General features: G+C 35.4%; 1 protein-coding gene and 1 non-coding gene across 41 annotated transcripts in view; both read right to left on the bottom strand.

Annotated features, from left to right (window-relative positions):
- The window catches only part of CAMK2D (calcium/calmodulin dependent protein kinase II delta), a 296,165-nt gene that overhangs the window by 196,920 nt on the left and 77,709 nt on the right, over nt 1-21,536 (bottom strand). For all 40 annotated transcript variants that reach the window (XM_026013488.2, XM_072755379.1, XM_026013483.2 and 37 more), the window contains one exon: nt 1,397-1,456. In XM_026013488.2, coding sequence (XP_025869273.1) covers nt 1,397-1,456 — 60 coding nt within the window. The remainder of the gene's footprint in view (nt 1-1,396; nt 1,457-21,536) is intronic.
- On the bottom strand, nt 11,432-11,504 carry TRNAE-CUC (transfer RNA glutamic acid (anticodon CUC)). The gene has a single exon. It is a non-coding gene; the product is annotated as a tRNA-Glu (tRNA).

The following is a 21,536-nucleotide window of genomic DNA, read 5'->3' as shown; positions in this document are numbered from 1 at the left end:
TTGTTTTAGTTTGAGTGTCTTTAGAATGTCTGACTTTGGTGTCCTAGAGGAAATGAGGACAGTTAGTTTCAATATCTACAAAAACTGAGTTTCACAGAAAGATCTTGATTAAAAACAAAACAAATAACAACTCTTCTTCAGAAGAATAATAAGTGAACCAAACAAAAATTTCATTTTATCTTAAACCTGAGTAAGAACAGTGCTCTTTGAACTATAGTGGGTCATACTGTGTAATTTCTCATTAGCCAATATTATGCACTGAATTGTGTCTCTCCAAAATTTGTGTCTCAACCCCAGGGCCTCATAAAGTTACTGTATTTGAAGATAAAGTCTTTGAAAGGACATTTAAGTTAAAATGAGGTCATCAGGGTGGACCCTAATTCAATATGATGGTGCTCTTATAAGAAGAAAAAATTACAACAGAGACAAGACCAGTTGAAGACACAGGGGGAAGACACCTATCTACAACATAAGGATAGAGGTCTCAGAAGAAACAAACCCTGTTAACACTTAACACCTTAATCTCAGATTTCTTGCTTACAGAATTGTGAGATAGTAAATTTCGCTGTTAAAGCCATCTAATCTGTTATATGTTGTTATGGCAGCCCTAGCAAAAAAATACAACAGCCAACCAAGAAATGCCAAAGACTGTTATCAGGGTAAAAACATTTATAAAGAGGTAGATTTACATTTCAGAGTTGTTTGGTTCTCTCTCCAACCAGAAGGATATTAGACAGCTGCTAGTTTGTTAATACTTCAGATTTACTTGGTGGTATCCGTTCATTCGTTTAAGAACCTAAGAAGTATGCAGGATACTAGAAACTTCAAGTCAGGAATAGAAACTGACTAGAAACTTCAAGTCAGGAATAGAAACTGAATGGTCTCACCATTCATAAAAATAGAAGAACTATAAACCTTCTTAGTGAATGATTTTGCAATTCTACTGCATTATCCCTCCTTCTTTCACAACTTCCACATCATAAATAATTTGGCTGACAATAAAACAGGGCTAGGAAAGCAATATTTATCTAAAATAATCAAAACTATTGTCACAGAATCATGTTCTTGGCTCTTCTTGTTTTGTTTTTGTTCTTTTTCTTTCCTTTGTTTCTTCTATTTTTCTTATATTCATCATTTTTTTTTATTTTGAACATTATCATGCTATTTATAATTCATGGGGTATAATATTCTAAAATAACTTTACTAGATTTTGGAAGAGAAGCAATGTCTAGATTACTAAAATAACATTTTTATTGTGGTTAAAAAACACATAACATAAACTTTAACATTCAAAATGAATTATTGAAAACTACATATGAAACCAAAGATGTATACTACATGTAAAGCTAACTGAATTTAAATTGAAAAAAAACATACATTGAAAAGATTTCCTTACCAATATTGGGGTGCTTCAAAAGACGGCAGATTCTAGCTTCTCTTTCCAGTTTCTGATGATCTGTTTAAAAATATAAATCACAAGTCTTAGCAAAAAAGATTTAAAGATAATAAATGACATATTAAAATGATATAAAGCCTTTACATTTACATATCCTTTGATCTCTTTTTAAAAAATGATAATTTGCAATTAGGTGAACATAATATAGCTTAGCAACCAAATTTTCCTTTTTTCCTTAGCTTGATGTTTGATAGAGATACAGAATACAGCTGAATTTCGACAGGGCTGGAGAAAACAGTGAAAAATGTCACAAAACAATAGTATTCTTTCTTTACCTTAAGTATATATTATTACAACAACTTAAATAACCCAAATACACATACACATTTAAGCAGAGGATGCCTATCCGGAATTTGGAATGCCATAGAAACACTGCTAAGTAGGGTTACAGTTTGCCCCTAATGAAGAAATATTTCCTGTCCCGTCATATTTTCTATCAACCACTTTTCATACAATTGTTGGTCCAACTCCCTAAGTTCATGATGTTCTTTCTTATATCCGAGACTTCTAAAAATCCCACATTGCTTGCTCACTTTTCACCCTTCTACATTTCCCTACTCATTTCTTTGAAGAGGCATGGCCACTGTAAACTTGCCTTTTAAGAACTGATACTCTCCTCTGGTTTCTTTGTGGTGGTTCATATGCACATATTTATAACCAAAATCACTGGCCAAAGCACAAAATAAGTGTCAAAAAGAGGCAAGAAGAGAGAAGAAACACATGCTGCCAATCAGGACAGCACTACAAAGTGGTCATTAGTTGAAAGCCGTATATAGCTATCTGACTTAAAACTTACAGTAACCCTCTGGGAATAGGCACTACTATATCCATATTTTAAAAATATAAAAACTAAGGCATAAAGGCATTAAAGATTAATGGTGTCTACCAAATCAGCTCTCATTAACTAGAGTCATAAAATAGCCTTAAAAGAAAGAGGGAACACACATCTAACTACTTACACACAGTCTATACCAATGGTCCTCAAACTCTGTGGTCTTACAACCCCTTGTTATTCTTAAAAATTATGGAGGATCCCAAAAAGTTTTGTTCATATTGATTAGATCTAATCATGCTTTCTCTATGAGAAAGAAAACAAAGAAAAATGTTAAACATCTATTAATTCATTTAAAAATAATAATGAACCCATTATATTAACATAACCGTTGCATTTAATTTTTAAACTTTTTATTTGGAAATAACTAATACTTACAGAAAATTTGAAGAACAGTACTAAAAACACATATACCAGATTTCCCAGATACATCTATTATTAATATTTTACCCCTTAAAAAATCATTTATGGGGACCCCTGGGTAGCTCAGCGGTTTAGTGCCTGCCTTCAGCTCAGGGCCTGATCCTGGAGTCCCAGGATGGAGTCCCACATCAGGCTCCCTCTATGGAGCCTGCTTCTCCCTCTGCCTGTGTCTCTGCCTCTATCTCATGAATAAATACATAAATAAATATTTTTAAAAAATCAATTATATATACATATCCAAGCTCTATGTATATATACATGTCTGTGTATGTGTATACACATTTGTTAAGATTGTTAAGATTTTATTCATTCATGAGAAACACAGAGAAAGAGAGGCAGAGACACAGGCAGAGGGAGAAGTAGGCTCCCTGTGAGGAGCCCGATGTGGGACTCGATCCCAAGACCCTGGGATCATGAGCCAAGGCTGATGTTCAACCACTGAGCCATGCTAGTGCCTCATATACATGTATTTAATCAACACACAAATAAATATATAAATATACATGTTTATATTTATATCTAACTTTTTTTCTGAACTATTTGAAGGTAAGTTACAAACATGAAGGCCCTTTTTACCTCTAAAATTTCGGTATATATTACCTAAGAACTATAATACTCTCTTACAATCACTGCATGGTGATCAACTTCAGCAAATGCCACACTGAAACAATACTTTACCATCCATATTCTAATTTTCTCCATTTAACTCAATTATGCCCTTTATAGGACTTTTTCCCTCCAGCGCAGGATCTGGCCGAGGTTCAGATATGGCACTGAGTTATCATCTCTCTTTAGTTCCTTTACTCTGGAATATTTCCACAGTTTTTGTCTTTTATGACCTGACAGTTCTGAGGTATATCATCATGTCTATCTTTAAAAAGAATTATTTTCATTTTGGTATTGTCAACTGCCAATCATGGTTTGATTTAGACTATGCATTCTCAGCTAGAACATTATCCTCCTCTGGCTGTCACATATGGAGGTATATATTGTCCAACTGCTTCTCAAAAATGATAACTTTGAGCACCAGGTCAAGGAGCTGTTGAATTTCTCTGCTAAATATTACTTTTTATGTTTCCTTTGTAACTAATAAAAATATGTGGTGAGACCTTATGACCAGGAAAACATCCTGCTCTTCATCAAAATTTCCCTGTAGATTTTGCATTCAGTGATGATTCCTGCCTGAACCAGTCTTTATGATAGTAGAAAAATGTTGATTTTCTAACGCTAGCACAGTAACATATATTTCATGAAATATACGATCACTTAAAGTCAATGATTGTAAATAAGAATGTATAAGGACAGATAGTAGCTATATACTTGCAATAAAAATAATGTAGTATTCATCTTATCGTTATGTTGTACACCTGAAACTACTATAACATCGTTTCAACTGTACTAAAAAAATGATTTTGAAGTGAAAAAAAATTTAAAAAGAGTAGCACGGTTGGCAAATCTCTTTGATGTTTGCCTCAATTAGAATACAGCTGTATTCTCATGTTTGCTTCTATATTCTATCTACTGTAATATGTTGTTTTGGTTGAAGTAGATCAACCAAATATGACCTCACAAGGATATGTAGTTGGAAAAAGAAAGAGCACTGTTACAGCCTTTTCAGATAATTGTGGTTATTGTTCTTTAATATCATCCCAAAATTCAACAAGTGGTAGCTTCTTAAAGGTTAGTTGCCATGTGAAATCTGAAACTTTATTAATGCATTTTATGGACCATATCAATGAAGTCATTAACTTTAATGTTTAAATCAAATTAATTTTCAACATTAATATAATAAATGTTCTTTTTTAATATAATAAAATTTTACTCTGCTACATTAAAATTCATTGCTCTTTCATATGCTTCCTTTACACCTAGGCATAACTTTATAATATGATGAACCATTTGGAAAACATTGGTTTAGTACGTTATGTAGTTCTTCTAAACATGGACACATTTCATTACATACATAAAAACAATACACCACTATTATCAGAACAATCTTTAAATTTGGGAATTTATCATGTTTCTCATGGGCAAATATAAATTTTCCAAATTCTAATTATTGTTTGAACCCTGAACTATGTTGTTGGCAATAAATGCTGTCAGTTGTTGTCCTTTAAGCAACAGGCTCACTTTGTTCATTTTTGAGAAAATGTCTCTCAGTAACCTAAGTCTGAATAATCATAGCTAGTTTTTCAGTTGTAATTCCAAGTAAAAATGGTGTTCCATGAAAGAGTATCTAGTTAAGCTTCCAACTCAATCAATCACAAAGTACTTTTCCTTGAGACAACCATTGTACCTAGGTATAGAGTAAAAGTGCTTTCTGCATTCTTCTCATTTAATCATGCAGAATGTTGCAAAGACATGTGATCAAAGGTCAAGATTTAACAACAGTAATAATTTTAATTGGTTCATTAAGGTCAATCCTTAGTGAAGTTTTATATTTAGTTTATAAGTGCAAAAATTACAGACTAATAGTATAGTCTGATGCCACTGCCTTGATTCATGCAAAGGTCCCAGGAATGAAATATCCACTATTTCTTTTGTATCATAGGTACAAACATCAACACACATACACACACACACACACACACACACACACACACACACAAAGCGTATAATGTCTTAGATTTATTATGAAAACAGTTTTGACCTTGTAGATTCAGGGACTCCTATGTCTACAGGCCACATTTCTGACATTTTTGAGAACCACTGGTATATTCTAAAAAAAAACAAAAAAACAAAAAAAACCCTGCTTTATATTCTATTTTTCTTGCAATTTTGAAAAAATATTTTAAACATATTTTGCGTTTTAAGTAATCTCTATACTGAATGTGGGTATATAGTGTTGTTAGCAACTCAAACAGAAATAGTGTTTTAAAGAATCAGCTCAGGGCAGCCCGGGTGGCTCAGTGGTTTAGAGCCGCCTTCAGCCCAGGGCCTGACCCTGGAGACCCAGGATCGAGTCCCACATCAGGCTCCCTGCATGGAGCCTGCTTCTCCCTCTGCCTGTGTCTCTGCCCCTCTCTTTCTCTTGTGTGTCTCTCATGAATAAATAAATAAAATCTTAAAAAAAAAATCAGCTCAGCATTGGATTGGATCTAACAGTGTTATCTGTTATATCTGGATTACCAAATATGAAGACATGTTCTCTGGCTTTACCATTATCTAAAACTACAAGTGCCTCAAATAAATGTAAATTCTTCAAACTCCCTAGCTCTTTAACAGGTTGTCATCCTTAACACAAGCTACTTCTAGAATATTCTCATTTAGAAATATACAAATAAACATAAAAGATTAAACCTGATTTGAAAATGCGTCTAACACCATCTTCACTACTGCCAAGTGACATATGTAAAACATATGCTTACAGAAATTATAATTTTGTTGTGGAGACCGGGGTATGCAAATATATACTATATCATGTGATATATATATATTATGTATAATATATACATCATCTGATACCTATATAATTAAACAAGATGACAAAAGATCTTTATTGACAATATGTGACATAGAGGTTTAGCTATAAAGATGAACATAATTACAGAATTTTATATAGCCTATTCTTACAGACTGAACTAGGTCTTATAAAATCTATATGTTGAGCTCCTAACCGTTACTATCTCAGAATGAGTATGTATGTGAACAGAGTCTATAAAGGGATAATTAAGTTAAAATGAGGTCATTAGGGGAAGCCCTAATTCAACTGACTGGTGTCCTTTTAAAAAGAGTTTAGAACAGACACACATTGAGGGAAGGTCATATAAAGCCACAGGGAGAAGATACCTACAAGCCAAAGAGAGCCCTTGGAAAACCAACCCCACCGAAACTCTGATCTTGGACTTCTAGCCTCCAGAATTTGAAAAGATAAACTCTATTGTTTAACCGCCTAATTTGTATTACTTTCTTATGGCAGCTCTAACTAACAAATACACCAAAGTATTAGTTTTCTACTGCTATATAACGAATAGCCACAAATTTGGAAGCTTAAAATAACATACATTTATAATCTCACAGTTTCTGTGGAACCTGAACATGGTTTAACTGAGTCCTTTGCTTTAGGGTCTCTCAAAAGGCTGCAACGAATATATCAGCTAGGGCTGGGGTCGCCTCTAAATACAAGAGAAGGACTGGTTTCCAAGTCCATATGGTTGGTGGAAGTATTCAGTACCTCAGAAGTTGTTGACCTGAGTGTCTTGGTTCCTAGCCAGCTCTTGGTTGGTTGGTTGTTGCCCTCACTTCCTTGCTCTGTGTCAACATAGCAAAGCGCTTCATCAAAGCCGCTAAGGTAAAGAATCTCCTACCAAAACGGAAGTCACTGTCTTATCCAGCTCAATCACAGAAAAGTGATATCCTATGACATCTGCCATAGTATTTGTTTAGAAGCAAGTCACTAAGATGGTCCACTTTTTTAATGGGGGGTATGTATACAAAGTATACAAGTGCAGTAATATCAGGAAGCAAAGGTCACTGGAGCTGTTTTAAGAGGTTGCTTTTCATGTCTAACTTCATAATAGTACTGATATCTTCATGAGCTTTTGCTTTGATTACTTTTTCTTCCATACAGTCACATAACTTAGTGATCCCCTATGACTCCTAAGGCATACCACACTTTCCTATTGGGGCATGTTTGGACATTCCAAACACAGTGATAGAACTAAAGCTTTCATTAAAATCAGAATTTAGAAATAATGGAAATGCTTCATATTCAACATCAAGTGTACAACTTTCCTTTAGAGGGAGTAGGAAGGTGAAGAGGCCTATTAATACTAAAGGGACATTTCAGTATTTATCCTTCTCAAGAGATGATTAAATTTTGCATTAAAATTTCCTTTACTTTTAATTCAATCAGCAACTAAAAATCATACATTCCTACCTCATCATTCCCAGGTCTCACAATTGTAATGGTAAGAGGCAAAGAGATTATAAAATCAAGACATCCATAATACTGTTTACCATCATCTGAAGATTTTCTTTTATTATCCACACACCTTGAAGCTACTGTAGAACCAGATTCATTTATCATTTAATATTTATTAAAGTATTCAAATTGTAATAGTTTGACTTTTTTCTTCCTTTGAAACTCAAGTCCACTGTTCTATGGATAAAGTAATAACCCTTCAGGCTTTAATATTGTCAAGTCTGAAAAGATACATGCTGTTAGCAATGGATAGTTGAAGATCCACCATACAAACAATGTGCAAATAAAATAAATCATCATTCAGTTTTGACATGGTATCAGTAGAGAATGGTACTACCCAGTACAAAGACCTCAGCATTTTAAAATTTTCTGAGAATTGTGAGAAAATGTAGTCACTTCTTCCCAGCTTTAGGATACTTTTAGATACTTTTTAAATTTAATAAGTTGTTTATTTCAAATGGGGAGGTAAATGTGATTTCAAACCTACTGACGTAAATACTTCACAGGATTTACAGAACAGACACACATTGAGGGAAGGTCATATAAAGCCACAGGGAGAAGAAATCCAATCAAAATTTAATCTTTATGGAGAATAACTGATCACAAATGGAAATTAAAGGGCTAGCCCTGAATCACTTTCACAGAGCAATAGGAGTATCACTAAATCTACATAAAACAACAATTTATTTATCCAGCAACACCAGCCAATGAACTTTCATCTAGTAAATTTCAAAAGTTAACTACCTTCCCCACCACAAATGACAAACAACTTAAAATGTCAACCTCTTGGGGATCTCTGGGTGGCTCAGCGGTTTGGTGCTGCCTTTGGCCCAGGGCGTGGTCCTGGGGACCTGGGGTCAAGTCCCACATCGGGCTCCCTGCATGGAGTCTGCTTCTCCCTCTGCCTGTGTCTCTCTCTCTCTCTGTCTCTCATGAATAAAGAAATAAAATCTTTTTTTAAAAAAAATCAACCTCTTGAGGGTAAATCTAATAATCACTGCTTTCTTAAATAAATGACACATAAAATAATTTAACCTTTTTTGACACCATTGGGTCATTACTAACATCATTATTACTCTGCTATAATCCAGTGAAGCCTGAAAAAGCTACTGAGGTGTAGAAGCCCACAGGGTACTTCCCTGTGTTCAGTCTGCTCTCAATGTGGAATCATCTTGTCAGCACAGGCAATGCCAAGGGATGGTCTGGGCTGGAGGAGAGAGGTGGCTGTCTTAATTGGTCACTTACCACTTCTTCCTCCAAACACACGAGTGTAAACATACAACCTATGGAGGACATGAATTTGCCACACCCAAGAGGGTTAAATTCTTTTAGTTACCCCTCCCCAAAAACAGATTCCCACCCACAAAACAATCTTACATAGCAGTTAGAAGTCACTCCTCATGTCCACGAAAATAGGTTTAAAATCCAACTCCATCCATCATTAATGTTTGTTCTGCCGACCTTCTGGCTTGCCAGATCAAGCTGCTCTTATCTTTCCTGCCCCTATCTCCTTGGTTGTTCCTTAGCCCAGTGCACCAGTTTGAGATCAATGCCTTAGATCAGTTTATTTCTCAGGGCAGGTTAATCCTGCTTTCCTGGTTTCTTCCATAACCAACCCAACTTGATTCTTAACTTTGTCACATTTGTTTGGTTTCTAAGAAACTACACTCTCAAGTAAGAGACACCCTTACTCCCCATTTAGAACCACACCTGCCTGGCTGTCCATTTTCAGAAGAGGGAAGATTAGACAAAATGGACGTAAACTATTTTAAGTCTTATATTTTGCATCTGTTTATTATACTTTTCTATATCTTCCCATGTGTTTTTTGTTTGTTTGTTTGTTTTTTACTGTCAGCTCTTACTGCTGTATCTCCAGTACACTAAACAATTTCAGGTACACATAACAGGCATTAAATAAAACTCTGTCAAATGAAGAAATTGAAGACAACTGCCCCTTCATCATTTCAAAACTGCTATGAACTAAGAATAGAGGATAACAAGGATAAAAAATATAAACTAATTACAAATAACCAGGCAGTGAGAACCTGAAGAGATGTTTTCTGAATAAAAGGTACAATCCTCAGGGCACAGATTCTGGAGCACTATAATGCGGCTACTCAGAGACCTTATTCCTAAAGATTTTTTAAATTGTATTCTGAATACATTTTTCTTGTTTGAGAAACTACTTCAAGCTAATGAGGCATTCCTTTGGTAGGAATATAGATTCTATCCATTTAAGTAGGTCACACTTAAAACCACACTGTAAGTTAGAAGGAGCTATTTAAAGGGGTCACTTCATTACAAAGCTCAGTATGATATATATATGGATTTAAAGCTGTCATATTAAGTTTTTTTAATTCATAATTAAATATTATCTTTCATTTTATACTTTTAAACTAGGCTTAATCCATATCATAGATTTTATTTTTTTTTAACTCTTTGACCTAGTAAAGAAATAAATAATAAAATTTGATAGTACCACTCTTAAGCTGTCCTGCAAAAGAAATATTTTCCCTCTTCCACCACAATGACATTCTTTTTTTTTATTTAATTTCTTTATCTGAGAAAGAGAGAGAGAGCATGAGCAGAGAGGACAGGCAAAGGGAGAGATACAAGCAGACACCCCGCTGGGCAAGGAACCGGATATGGGGCTGGATCCCAGATTATGACTTGAGCCAAAGGCAGATGCTTAACCGACTGAGCCACCCAAGGCTCCGCACAACAGTGACATTCATTCAGAGACATATCATATCTGCTACAAAACTAATGCTTTATACAAAATTATGAAACACAAGATAAAGTATCTTATAAATAGGCTTTTGTTGAATAGCAATTTAAACATACAATATATATAGGCCTCTTAGAATTGTAAATAGTGGACATTAATTTACATAAAATACTTTCATATAAATGTTTAATATCTGGTTATACAGAATATATAAAATATCTACATATCTACCAAGAATATAGCATGGGATGGAAATACTCTGTTCAGACATACTAGAAGTCACAGGAAAATCTCTTAGTCAAAAAATCAAAAAAAACAAAAAAACAAAAAAAACAAAAAACAAAAAAAAAACAAAAAAACAAAAACAAAAACAAAAAAAATAAAAAAAAACAAAAAACAAAACAAAACAAAAAAAAGAAAATCTCTTAGTAAGCCTCTCATTATCTCTAGGTGATGGGTTAAGAGAATTTGAATTGAGCTTTTATCCTCTGAGAGGAAGAGGAAGTGTAACTGTGTAGAATTTGGGCACAGGCATAAAATCCTATAAAGATTCTTGCTAGAGTGTAGATATCCTCCAGATGATAAAGGGAGGAGATGGACAGGAAGCTCTACTTATACCCCTTTAGTCCTAGTTGACATCAGCCAGCTTTCCTCCTAGGTTCAAAGCTTCTCATGGTGTTGCCATTCTCCTGTTATGGAGGGAGAGGGGTGCTTCTGCCTGGTTGTGTGTGTCTCATTTTGCTAACATATTGGCATCACTCATTACATGTTCTAAGGCAGGGAACTTGTATTGAGAGGATCACCAAAAGATTCTGTTTAGAGAAATAAACCAGGAAGGAAAATAAACGGAAAGTGGTACCCAGAAAAGACTGATAGCCCAAACAAGTCTCTGTAGGAAGTCACAGTCAAGTCACAGGAGGAGAGCAAATTTTCCTAGAGGGCATTTAGAACACAAGGTGTCAGATAGAATTCACACAGTACAGATAGAGGATTCAATAGTAGAATTTTAAGCTGTTTTGGCTCAAGTGACTGTTAATATCTTAAAAAACAAACTTTAAGTAGGTTCCATGCCCAATGTGAGGCTTGAACTCATGACCCTGAGATCGAGAGTCACATGCTTTACTGACTGAGCCAACCAGGCACCCCAAAACAAACCTTTGTATAAATAAATTATGAGAATATTCATTGGTGCATATTAAGTATTAAAGACATTTCAATTATATCTTTATTTTAATTGTACATCAATAATTTAATTCATCTAGCATTTAAAAAATTATTCTGGGATTCCTGGGTGGCTCAGCGGTTGAGCATCTGCCTTTGGCTCAGGGCGTGATCCCGATCCAGCGATTGAGTCCCGTGTCGGGCTCCCTGTGAGGAGCCTGCTTCTCTCTCTGCCTGTGTCTCTGCCTCTCTCTGTCTCTCTCATGAATAAATAATATCTTTAAATAAATAAAAATTATTTTAAAAATTTTCTGATCGCATTTCTATAGAAGGGTAATGGGTAATGAATTTTGTATAGTATCTCATTCTACCCTCAGTCTCTAGAATTTGGTCGATATAGTACTGTCCCCTTAGTGTAATTTTACTTAGTGTAATTTTACTTGTGCTTTTGGAAGAACTTAGCTACATAATTCCTTTCTCATGTTTAGGCATAATAGAGCTATGTCACTTGGGACATTCTGTATTAAAATCTTTTAAACTCACTACCTTGAGACTATAAGGACCCCAAAGAGAAACAAGGCATACTAAGGATAATTACAATCCATGCTTTACCATTTTTTCCAGTGGCCCAGATGATTTTTATAGGTAGTTGCATAGTAACACAAAAGAACATTACTTTTGGGATTTCACAAGAAGAATTAATTTTTCTTACTATAGTAAACATATTTTGCTATTCTTACATCTATTTTTCTACTAATTAAATACACATAATTTATTCAAAACATGAAAAGCAGCAAATATATAGTTATCCACAGGACATTTTTCCTCATGTAGTTTAATATTAATATATTAAAAAAATAACTTTGGATAACAATTTACAGATTGATTTGATAGAGTGAGAAAGAGCACATGCAAGTGAGTACAAGCGTGGGGTATGTGAAGCAGAGGGAGATGGACAAGCAGACTCGGCGCTAGCCCAGAGCCCTACTCAGGGCTTAATCCTCCAACCCTGAGATCATGACCTAAGCCAAAATCAAGAGCCAACTGACTGAGCTGCTCAGGTGACCCTGGATAACAATCTAGAAGAATGAAGGAAAAAAAGAGGGAGACATGGACTTTTATGTTTCCTTTAAGCATCTGGAACTTTCAGTTATTTACTTCTCTGTTAATGAGTTTCCCTCAGATATAACTGTGAAGCCAAAAATCTTAAACTTTGGGCCCCTAAGAGGATCTTAGTCATATGATCATATCTTCTCAAAAAAAAAAAATGGTCATATGTTCTCATAAAACTTGCAAAACCAGATGTTTCAACACAAGTATGATCATGATTTCCTTCCACTGCTCTTCCCCTCAATTTTATCTCTGCTTTTACTGAGTGATACTGGAGTGGCCACAAATATTTTTGAGGTCTAGCAAAGGGGAAGTTGAGTCAAACACATAATTTAGTTTGGATATAATGAAACATATTTATCTGGTCCACAACCACTTCTGGATATACTTGTTATTACTACTTATCCCAACATAATGCTTCTAGGAATATGCCCACTTCCCAGCCTATCATGTGATGTGAGGACACCCCGGTATGTGAACTTGTACTACAAATCACCCCACGAGTGTGGGTGAGCAAAGGAGAAACACTAACTTTTTGCTATTTTTCTAAATTTCATTTTGCTTTGCAATATATGTCAGCTTCTTAAACTCATAATTTCTTGTGACTATTTTCCCTCTAAATATATATTTACATTTCAGTTTCATTTTGTATTTATAATTTTGTTTTCTTTATTTAGCGAGAATCTCCTAGACTGCATAAGTTGCAGGCCCTGGGTCCACACTCCCTATTATAAAAAAAGAAGGTGGTAATTTACTGTTCAAATTCTGAACATAAAAAATCATATCCAATAAAGTTCAAAATTCATATCAATTCTCTAAATAAATACATATTCATTTATATTGCTAAGCTATTCATTTAAAAACTATACATCTCTTAGTCATGAGTGAAAAACCATAGCAAAAAGACCATCAAGTTGAAAATCAGGAAGAAAAAAAATGACTTCCAGTATAAGCTCTGCAAGGAATTAAGGGCAAAAGAGAACAAATTTTATGAAAGTGAAGTAGTATACTTATTCCTCTATATCCTGAGAATGTTACATATTTGAAATGACTTATGCTTACTTAGGGGGGAAAATTACTAGATCAAATATGGTACCTAAACATATTCATTATGAACATATTTATTAAGCATTTTTATTAAGCAGATACAAGGACACTGATATTTTGGAAGATAAAGTAACTTATAGTCTACTCATGAACTAATAATTAAACTAGAAATCACAAATAATAATAATGATAATAATAATAATAATACCTTTCAAGTTGGAGATGGAAAGTGAAATTATCATTTATTGAACCATACTCCCCAAGTTAAAAACTTTCAAGACACCCAGTCTTGTGTCTCAGCATATGTAATCATGTGTCTCTAATCTACCCACACTTTGTGGATGTTTTTTTTTTTATTTCCCATGCTCGCGTGCTCTCACTCTCTCTCTCTCTCTCTCTCTCACACACACACACACAAATAGGAAGTTTAATGAAGCTTCCTTAAAAAAAAAAAAAAAAAAACTACTGAAACAAGATAAAATAGTTTCAGTTTTAGTTGAAATTCTGAAGTCTAAAAACTAAACACAATTGTCAGAGACAAGATGCTAAAACCATATATTTAGGACTTGTCAAGTTGTCAGCTGAAGCCACTCTGCCACTATGAGCCCACTGCTCACTTCCAGCAGTATAAGAGCAGAAAACAAGACCATGAGGAGGACTGCTGTGGATAGAGTCCTCAGAACATTCTGCATTGCCTTCTACCCCACACTGGAAAAGAGCTTACTCTAGGGCACTAAATTGAGAGAGAAAAGGGTGTGTCTGAGAGAAATATTTGAAGGAATTCATCTCCTACAGTTTGAGAAAAACAAGAATGGCTTCCTATTTAACTGGACTTTAACAGCATGAAATTTTGTCTGGCTAGCTGCCCTGGAACTGCAAAGCAAAGTAGGCTCTGCTGGGATCAGGCTATACTTCCACCACCAGCAGGACAAAGATGCCCATTCTCAGAAGCCAGATGTGGGCCCCTAGGAAGGATAGATTGTCTTACGTTGGACAATCCCCACAAGAACTACATGGAGACCCAATGTGACCCCAAAGAGGAGTAGAATAGCAGAAGCCCAAAAGCTGGAAAGGCAGATAAAAACACCCAGAGGGCCGAAACATAGCCATCATTAGCAAAACAGTCACCAGCGGTCCCTAAGGGAAACTGTCCAAAAACCCTCAAGAATGTCCCGGGAGATCAGTAATCATGTATCTCTCAGACAGTTGTAGTACAGATTAATTAGAACTGTAGCAGTGAAATCAAACACACAGCTCCTTATACCTTTGCCCTAAAGAGCCACAAAGAGTAACCAGTGAATGGGAGAGGATGTGAGGTCATAAAACATGTTGGGTACTACACCCGTCTCTGGTCCCCAGAGTCTCTCAAGTGTGCAACAGGCCTGACTTGGCAGAGGAGTGAAGTTTCAAATGATACTACACTGGTCAGGACTTTTTAATTTCTGAAATGAGACTGTTGTTTTGACTCGAAAGAAATGCAAAGCCTGACTTCTTCAAGGGCAGGAGTGAATAGGTACAGTGGATTTGAGGGAGCTGAGGAGGTGGAGGGGTCAGTGGGGTGCAAATGATCTGATTATAGTGCTTTCATATAATAGAGGTTACAAATATTTTCTTTAACAAATCTAAAACCCTAGAAATTGAATTTACTGAATATTGTTATTTCTTTCACATTGCATTATTCTGCTTTCAGAGTTCCCCGTTCAATTCCCTTTGGAAGTAGACCTATAAAGAATAGATTACATTAGAATACCTGTGAAATATGTTTGTGTACTTTTCAATCACCTAAAAATTTTCTAGATAGCTTACAGTTTAGGGTGTATCATCTTATTCCATCTGATCTTGACGTTACAATGCATCTGAAATGCACGACAAAATCCCCTGGACTTAAGAGAGTGTAATTCATCATTCTAGATGTTATCATTCATTGGTAATGAGTATCTTTTATCTAAAATTCTCTATCTCAAGTAAGTGCTACCTCATTTAGAACACATATTTGCCACTGATGGGGCATTACAAATTGGGCCAGCTCTAAAGCAAAAGCTTTTTGTGACTCTGCTTGGCTCAACACTTACAATTCATAAGGAGGTATATTAAATGTCACCCAAATTGACTTTGGTTCATTCTAAACTCTAAAGAGGAAGATGTTTGCCTCTTTGTGGAAAACTTTAAAGTCATCAGCAGAAAAATCTGTCCTGGAATGACAACGTGAAATTAACTTCTACTCCCATTATAATGAACATACCCACTGTCCCAGCTGTTAAAGTGTCTACTGTCTGTAGAGTGGTACTGGGGAAAAAAATCTGATTTGTGTCAATCTACAGGTATTATGAGAGTCAAACAAGACTCCCTAACAGCTGGAAAGAGGTCAGGGGAACCCCTAGGAGTTCACTATTTTTTCTATCACAGTTAAAAGAAATCAATGGCTACCACTCCCTCAGGGAATAAAATGCCAGTGGCACTAGGGAGAAACCCATACCATTTGCTCCTTAAAACATGAGACTCTCGGAATTCTGCCAAGTGACCTGGAAACATGGGACATGACAGAGACCTTTGAAGAGAGCATCCTGAATTAGCTTCTCACAGCAGAATCAAACATGCAGCTGCAGCTATAGTCCACCCCTGCATGTTCCATCCTTGACAACCCGCCTATCTCCTCCACACTAAATCTTTTTTTCTTGTCACATAGCCTTATTCCTGAGTTATTTGTGCCCATTCTTATTTACCTTCTCCTTTCACGTTATTTTAAAAAGTCTTATTGTAAAAATAATAAATTTCAACTCCTGAGCCAAAGACAGATGCTCAACTGCTGAGCCACCCAGTCGTCCCCACACTTCTGACTTTACAAAAGTATATAAATTATGATTTTAAACTACCTGAATCTGTCAAGCAATTGCTTAGAGAAGACAGACTGATGGCTGGCTAAACAACTGAATGATAAAAGCTTTCAAACTGGAATTTGGGGAGGCAGAAAGATCCTTCCTAGACAAAACATTGGGATGCCTGGGTGGCTCAGCGGCTGAGCATCTGCCTTTGGCTCAGGTTGTGATCCAGGGTCCTGGGATCAAGTCTTGCATCGGGCTTCCCACGGGGAGCCTGCTTCTTCCTCTGCCTATATCTTTGCCTCTGTCTCTCACGAATAAACAAAATCTTTAAAAAAAAAAAAAACAAACCCTAATCACACCAGGTGCTCCTCCATGCAATTTTTGTCAAAAGGGTGTGATTAATTGGCTCCTCAAAATATTTGCATAAATGGTAAAGTTCCCACAGAATCAGAGGGAAATTATTCTCGTTTAAAAGTTCACTTTTGAGAGAAAAAACATGAGACTAGTAGGTAAATAATGGACATGCAAATATAATTGTAGTCACAAAGGTAAAATGTCATGTAAAATTTTTAAAATTTGCAGGATTGTATGAAAATAAAAACAACAAAATCTTCCATCTAAAATAGCTGCACTGTTCACTCAGAATTTATTAATATGCTTTTATTTATCAACACCATTTGTCTTTAGGTAAGCCAAGATGATCTACACAGGCTCTACATAAGTGATTAAGACACAATTTGTGCCATCTTGGAATCTGCAACTCAAATGAGGAGACTCCTTTAGTTCTTATTTTTAAGTCCATATACTGGCCAAAATACAAGGCAAATATGGAAAAGAGATCACTCAAAATCCAGGCTATCTCTATCATACAAACCATTCAAATCTTAGGAAATTTTTATTTGGTTTAGGGAGTCTCCTTCCCCTATCCGTTCCCTGCATCCCAACCATTCAACCCTCTTTGTTTATTAAACATGTGGCACCTGGCCAATCCCCATCTGCAGCCTGCCAACATGTTAGGCTACTTCAACATAGGGATAATTCGTCCACACACAACTTCTCAGTTCCTTGAAGGCTTTGTCTCCAAGGATCTGGAGATTATTTCTGGCCCATTTCAATCACTACTCTTGTAGTCATTCCTTGAAACTTGGTCATCCTCCTCCAGAGTCAGGAAGTTAAAAACCCTAATCTCCAACCACGAACTGTTCATTTTCCAAATTGGTGTGTTCAAAGTCCTCTAGGTAACTTTTTTCAACCATTAGAACCACCAGTCCACTGACTCCGTTCACTTCTCCCAATCCAGAAGTCCTCCCCATTATTCACTTTCCTCCCCATCCCCATGTACTCTCACCTCCAGCCATCTGAGTGCCTCAAATGTGCCATGAATTCTCCACCTCAGAACCTTTGTGCATGCTATCCCCACTGCTGAAATAGTCACTGCTCCTTTCCTTGTCTAATTTATGCCTATTCATGTTCTAAGTTTTTCTAAGGAAGCCATTTCTAACATGCTCAAATACTGTATTATTGGTTCTTACACACAATACAAATTCCACTTCATTGTTACTTGCCACATTCATGATTTTTTTTAATTCAGTTGTATGTTTTTTAAAAAATGATTCTCTCTTTAAATAAACTGTAAGATCTGGACAGAAGAATACATAATTTTTTTTTCACTACTTTATATCCTATGCCTAAGACAATGTCTGACATATAGTAAAGAAAAAATAAATATTTATTAAATGAATGTGTAAGTAAATAGGAAAAATGTGGTACAAACAAAAAAGCAGGAGTAAAAAAAGAATGGAGACTACTCTTGATGTAACTTGATTTACTTTCCTCTTCAGTGACCAAAGATATATGAGGGCAATCTGGATAATCAATCAAGAGGCTGCTCTAAGAATCAGACAAGACAAAACATCTGAATAAGGAGGCCCTGTGTCAGCACTGGATGACAACTGAGCCTAGATTATAGAAATTCAATGCTTGTTGGATTGACGAAGATGGGATTACTCATTAGATTATCAGAAAGCTAAAAATCAAGTTTATATTATATACAATTATACATATATACATATATAATATATATACATATATAATATATAATATATATACATATATAATATATAATATATACAATTAAAATCTGAACTATAGGCCTTGAATAAGTAATAAGTAATAAGTAATAAATCAAGTAATCAATCAAGTAAAAGCAGCCCCACGTATATAGAAAAAAAATAAGTAGTTTTACCTAGTGGCAAAATAAGTACAAACCTAAAGGATATATCATACTAATATTAAGTAGGAAATCTGCAGAAATACACATAGAAGAATATGTAGTAGCGCCTTGACTCAAGCCTCAAAAATCAACCAAAGATGTTATTTTTAAACAGTTGTGAAATAAACTGCCATGAGATATTTTATTTATTTATTTTTGATAGCAAAGATTTTAAAAGCTAGAGTAAAATTTCAAACAAATAGGATATTTTATACTTTGATAGTTCCAGTCAGCTGAAAAATCACATTACTTGACAATTAAATGAAAGAAAATCTTTTTGTATGAATTGTCATTAGAAATCTCTGTTAGCTATGTTAACCCAAGTCTCCTGTTTAATAAAGGATAGTTCTATGAAGGAACTACTTTTATGTGATAGGCTGAGCCCAACAGTAGGAAGAACTCAAGCAAAGGAGGCAGCTGGATCACGGTGCTCTTCAGGAGGTGAGACCTTCCCAAACATCATTTTCCTTGGTTTGAAGATGTGAAATGGTATGGTAGGACACTTGCAACACCCCAAAACCTTCTAGGCTTCTATTCCTCCTCACGACAGAGTGGACTAGAAAAAGGTATTTTCCATTTCTATGATTTTATATTTGATTCTGGAATTCTTAAAGTGTAAGTGGGCACAAAGTACACCTAACCCAAGGGTTCCTCAGTCTGACATTCTAAAAAGATATTTATTTAGGTATAAAATTAAAATAAGCATATGGGATTGCACACGCCATAAGTATACTGTACAATGATCTTTCACAAAGTATAAACACCCATATAATCAGCATCTATATAAAGAAACAGAACATGACCAGCACACAAAACCCTCCATGCTCCCAGCCCCAATATCCCACACCAAAGTAGCCACTATCCTGACTCCTAACAGTATAGTTTAGCTTGTATCTGTATTTAACATGAACAAAATAATACAAAGAGAACTATGCCTTTGTTTTATTTTATCTCTGGAACACATTCCATTCACGTGGTACTGCTCCGGGGGTCTCGTGTGCCAATATTATTAAGAGATGAAAATTTGTTAAAATGAATGCATGGATAGATGAAAAAGCAAGTAAGACAGTACGAAAAGTTGTTAATGCTAAAGAGCTAATTAAATTTACAAAGGCTTAGTGTAACTGGTATATTTACTTTATGACCACAACATAAATAGTGGGTAAAATCAAAAGTAGTTTAGGTTTACTGTAATACCTACATGCCAGAAATTAGTCTCTTACCCTCTTCTTAACTAATACATGCTGTTTTTTAAATGTTTGCTTCACCCAAGCTCCTTTTCCTTTAACTCTTTTCTAGATGCCAGCCATACAGACAAGTCTCTGCTCTTTTGGATTAAAATAAAATCAACAATAACATGTAAAAGAAAACAGAAAAATACTAAGTTATATACCTTAATCACGGATAGAGAGAAATCAAATTTTTAAGAAGTCACATAATTGAATTTGGGGAACTCTCATTTCAAATCCAAAAAAATTTAAGCCAAATCTCTAAATGCAAATTCAAAATTAAAGCACAAGTTGATTAAAAGTGGTCCCATTATAATTTGTTATGCCACATAGAATGAAAATATTAAGACGGAATTCACTAAAATATAGTGCCAATGAAACTCTGTACTCTAAAGTACATGACTTTAAAAGCTGTCAAATCATAGAATCTTATGTAAAAATATGGCTTTCTACAATTCTGAATAAACCTGTGTCTTGCAAAAAAAGAAAAAATAAATAAAGTCAGTTTTGAGATACTCAATCCTATTAGTTGGTACAGAGGAGTTATCCTTGCATAATGTCAATGTGGTTGTGTCTTTGAGGCCTCTGGACATTAAGATAGGAAAACTGATTCATTGTGAAAATTAAAGCCACCGTTCTCTAAATATTTTTGTCAGAATTTCTATAAACCTAGAATTCCACGTGAAAAAAAAAAAAAGCACAAACAGGGAAACATCAGCCCTCTGTTACAACATAAAAGCACAAACAGGGAAACATCAGCCCTCTGTTACAATATAAAAATTTGATTTCTTAGAAACACTCACCATATAGTCCGTATAAGGATATCAAGCTCATAGTAATAGACTTACTAGTATTTTAGGGCATACACAACCAAATCCAAACAATTAGAAAGGAATAAAGGAAAAAAGGAAGAAAGAGAATGGCCTCTATTAGCACAATGATGTATTTGAGGATCAGCTAAAAAATACTTTAATGTATCTCTAACATGTACTGGCAAGAGCCATATTTGATGTATTAATGTTTCTTTTTTTTTTAAGATTTTTATTTATTCATGAGAGACACAGAGAGGCAGAGACATAGACGGAGGGAGAAGCAAGCTCCCTATGGGGAGCCTGATGCAGGCCCCAAGATCATGACCTGAGCCAGACAGTCAACCACTGAGACATCCAGGTGTCCGAACTGGACCCTGGGAGAGCCAGCTCTCTGCGGCAGAAGCTGACTCTGACTGCTGGAGCCTCTGCTGACTACCTGCCTCACTTCTGGCCACCAAGGCATTCCTTAGAGGAGGATCTGAATGGCCTATCTCAGTCTGCCACAGTCATTTAATAGCACATGAGCTTAAAAAAATGTTTACTAGGTCAGAGAAGCTAGGTGGGCCAAGAGAAGCAAACATATTTATGAATTAAGGTTACTCTAGGGTTAGTTCCCAATTTAGAAAGTATCTGGCTTGAGGCGCCTGGGTGGTTCCATCAGCTAAGCATCGACTCAATTTCAGCTCAGGTCACGAACTTAGGGTCTTGAGGTTGAGCCCC

This window comes from Vulpes vulpes, chromosome 4 (assembly GCF_048418805.1).
Source record: "Vulpes vulpes isolate BD-2025 chromosome 4, VulVul3, whole genome shotgun sequence".
Lineage (NCBI taxonomy): Eukaryota > Metazoa > Chordata > Mammalia > Carnivora > Canidae > Vulpes > Vulpes vulpes.
This window is presented reverse-complemented; position numbering and strand designations above follow the sequence as displayed.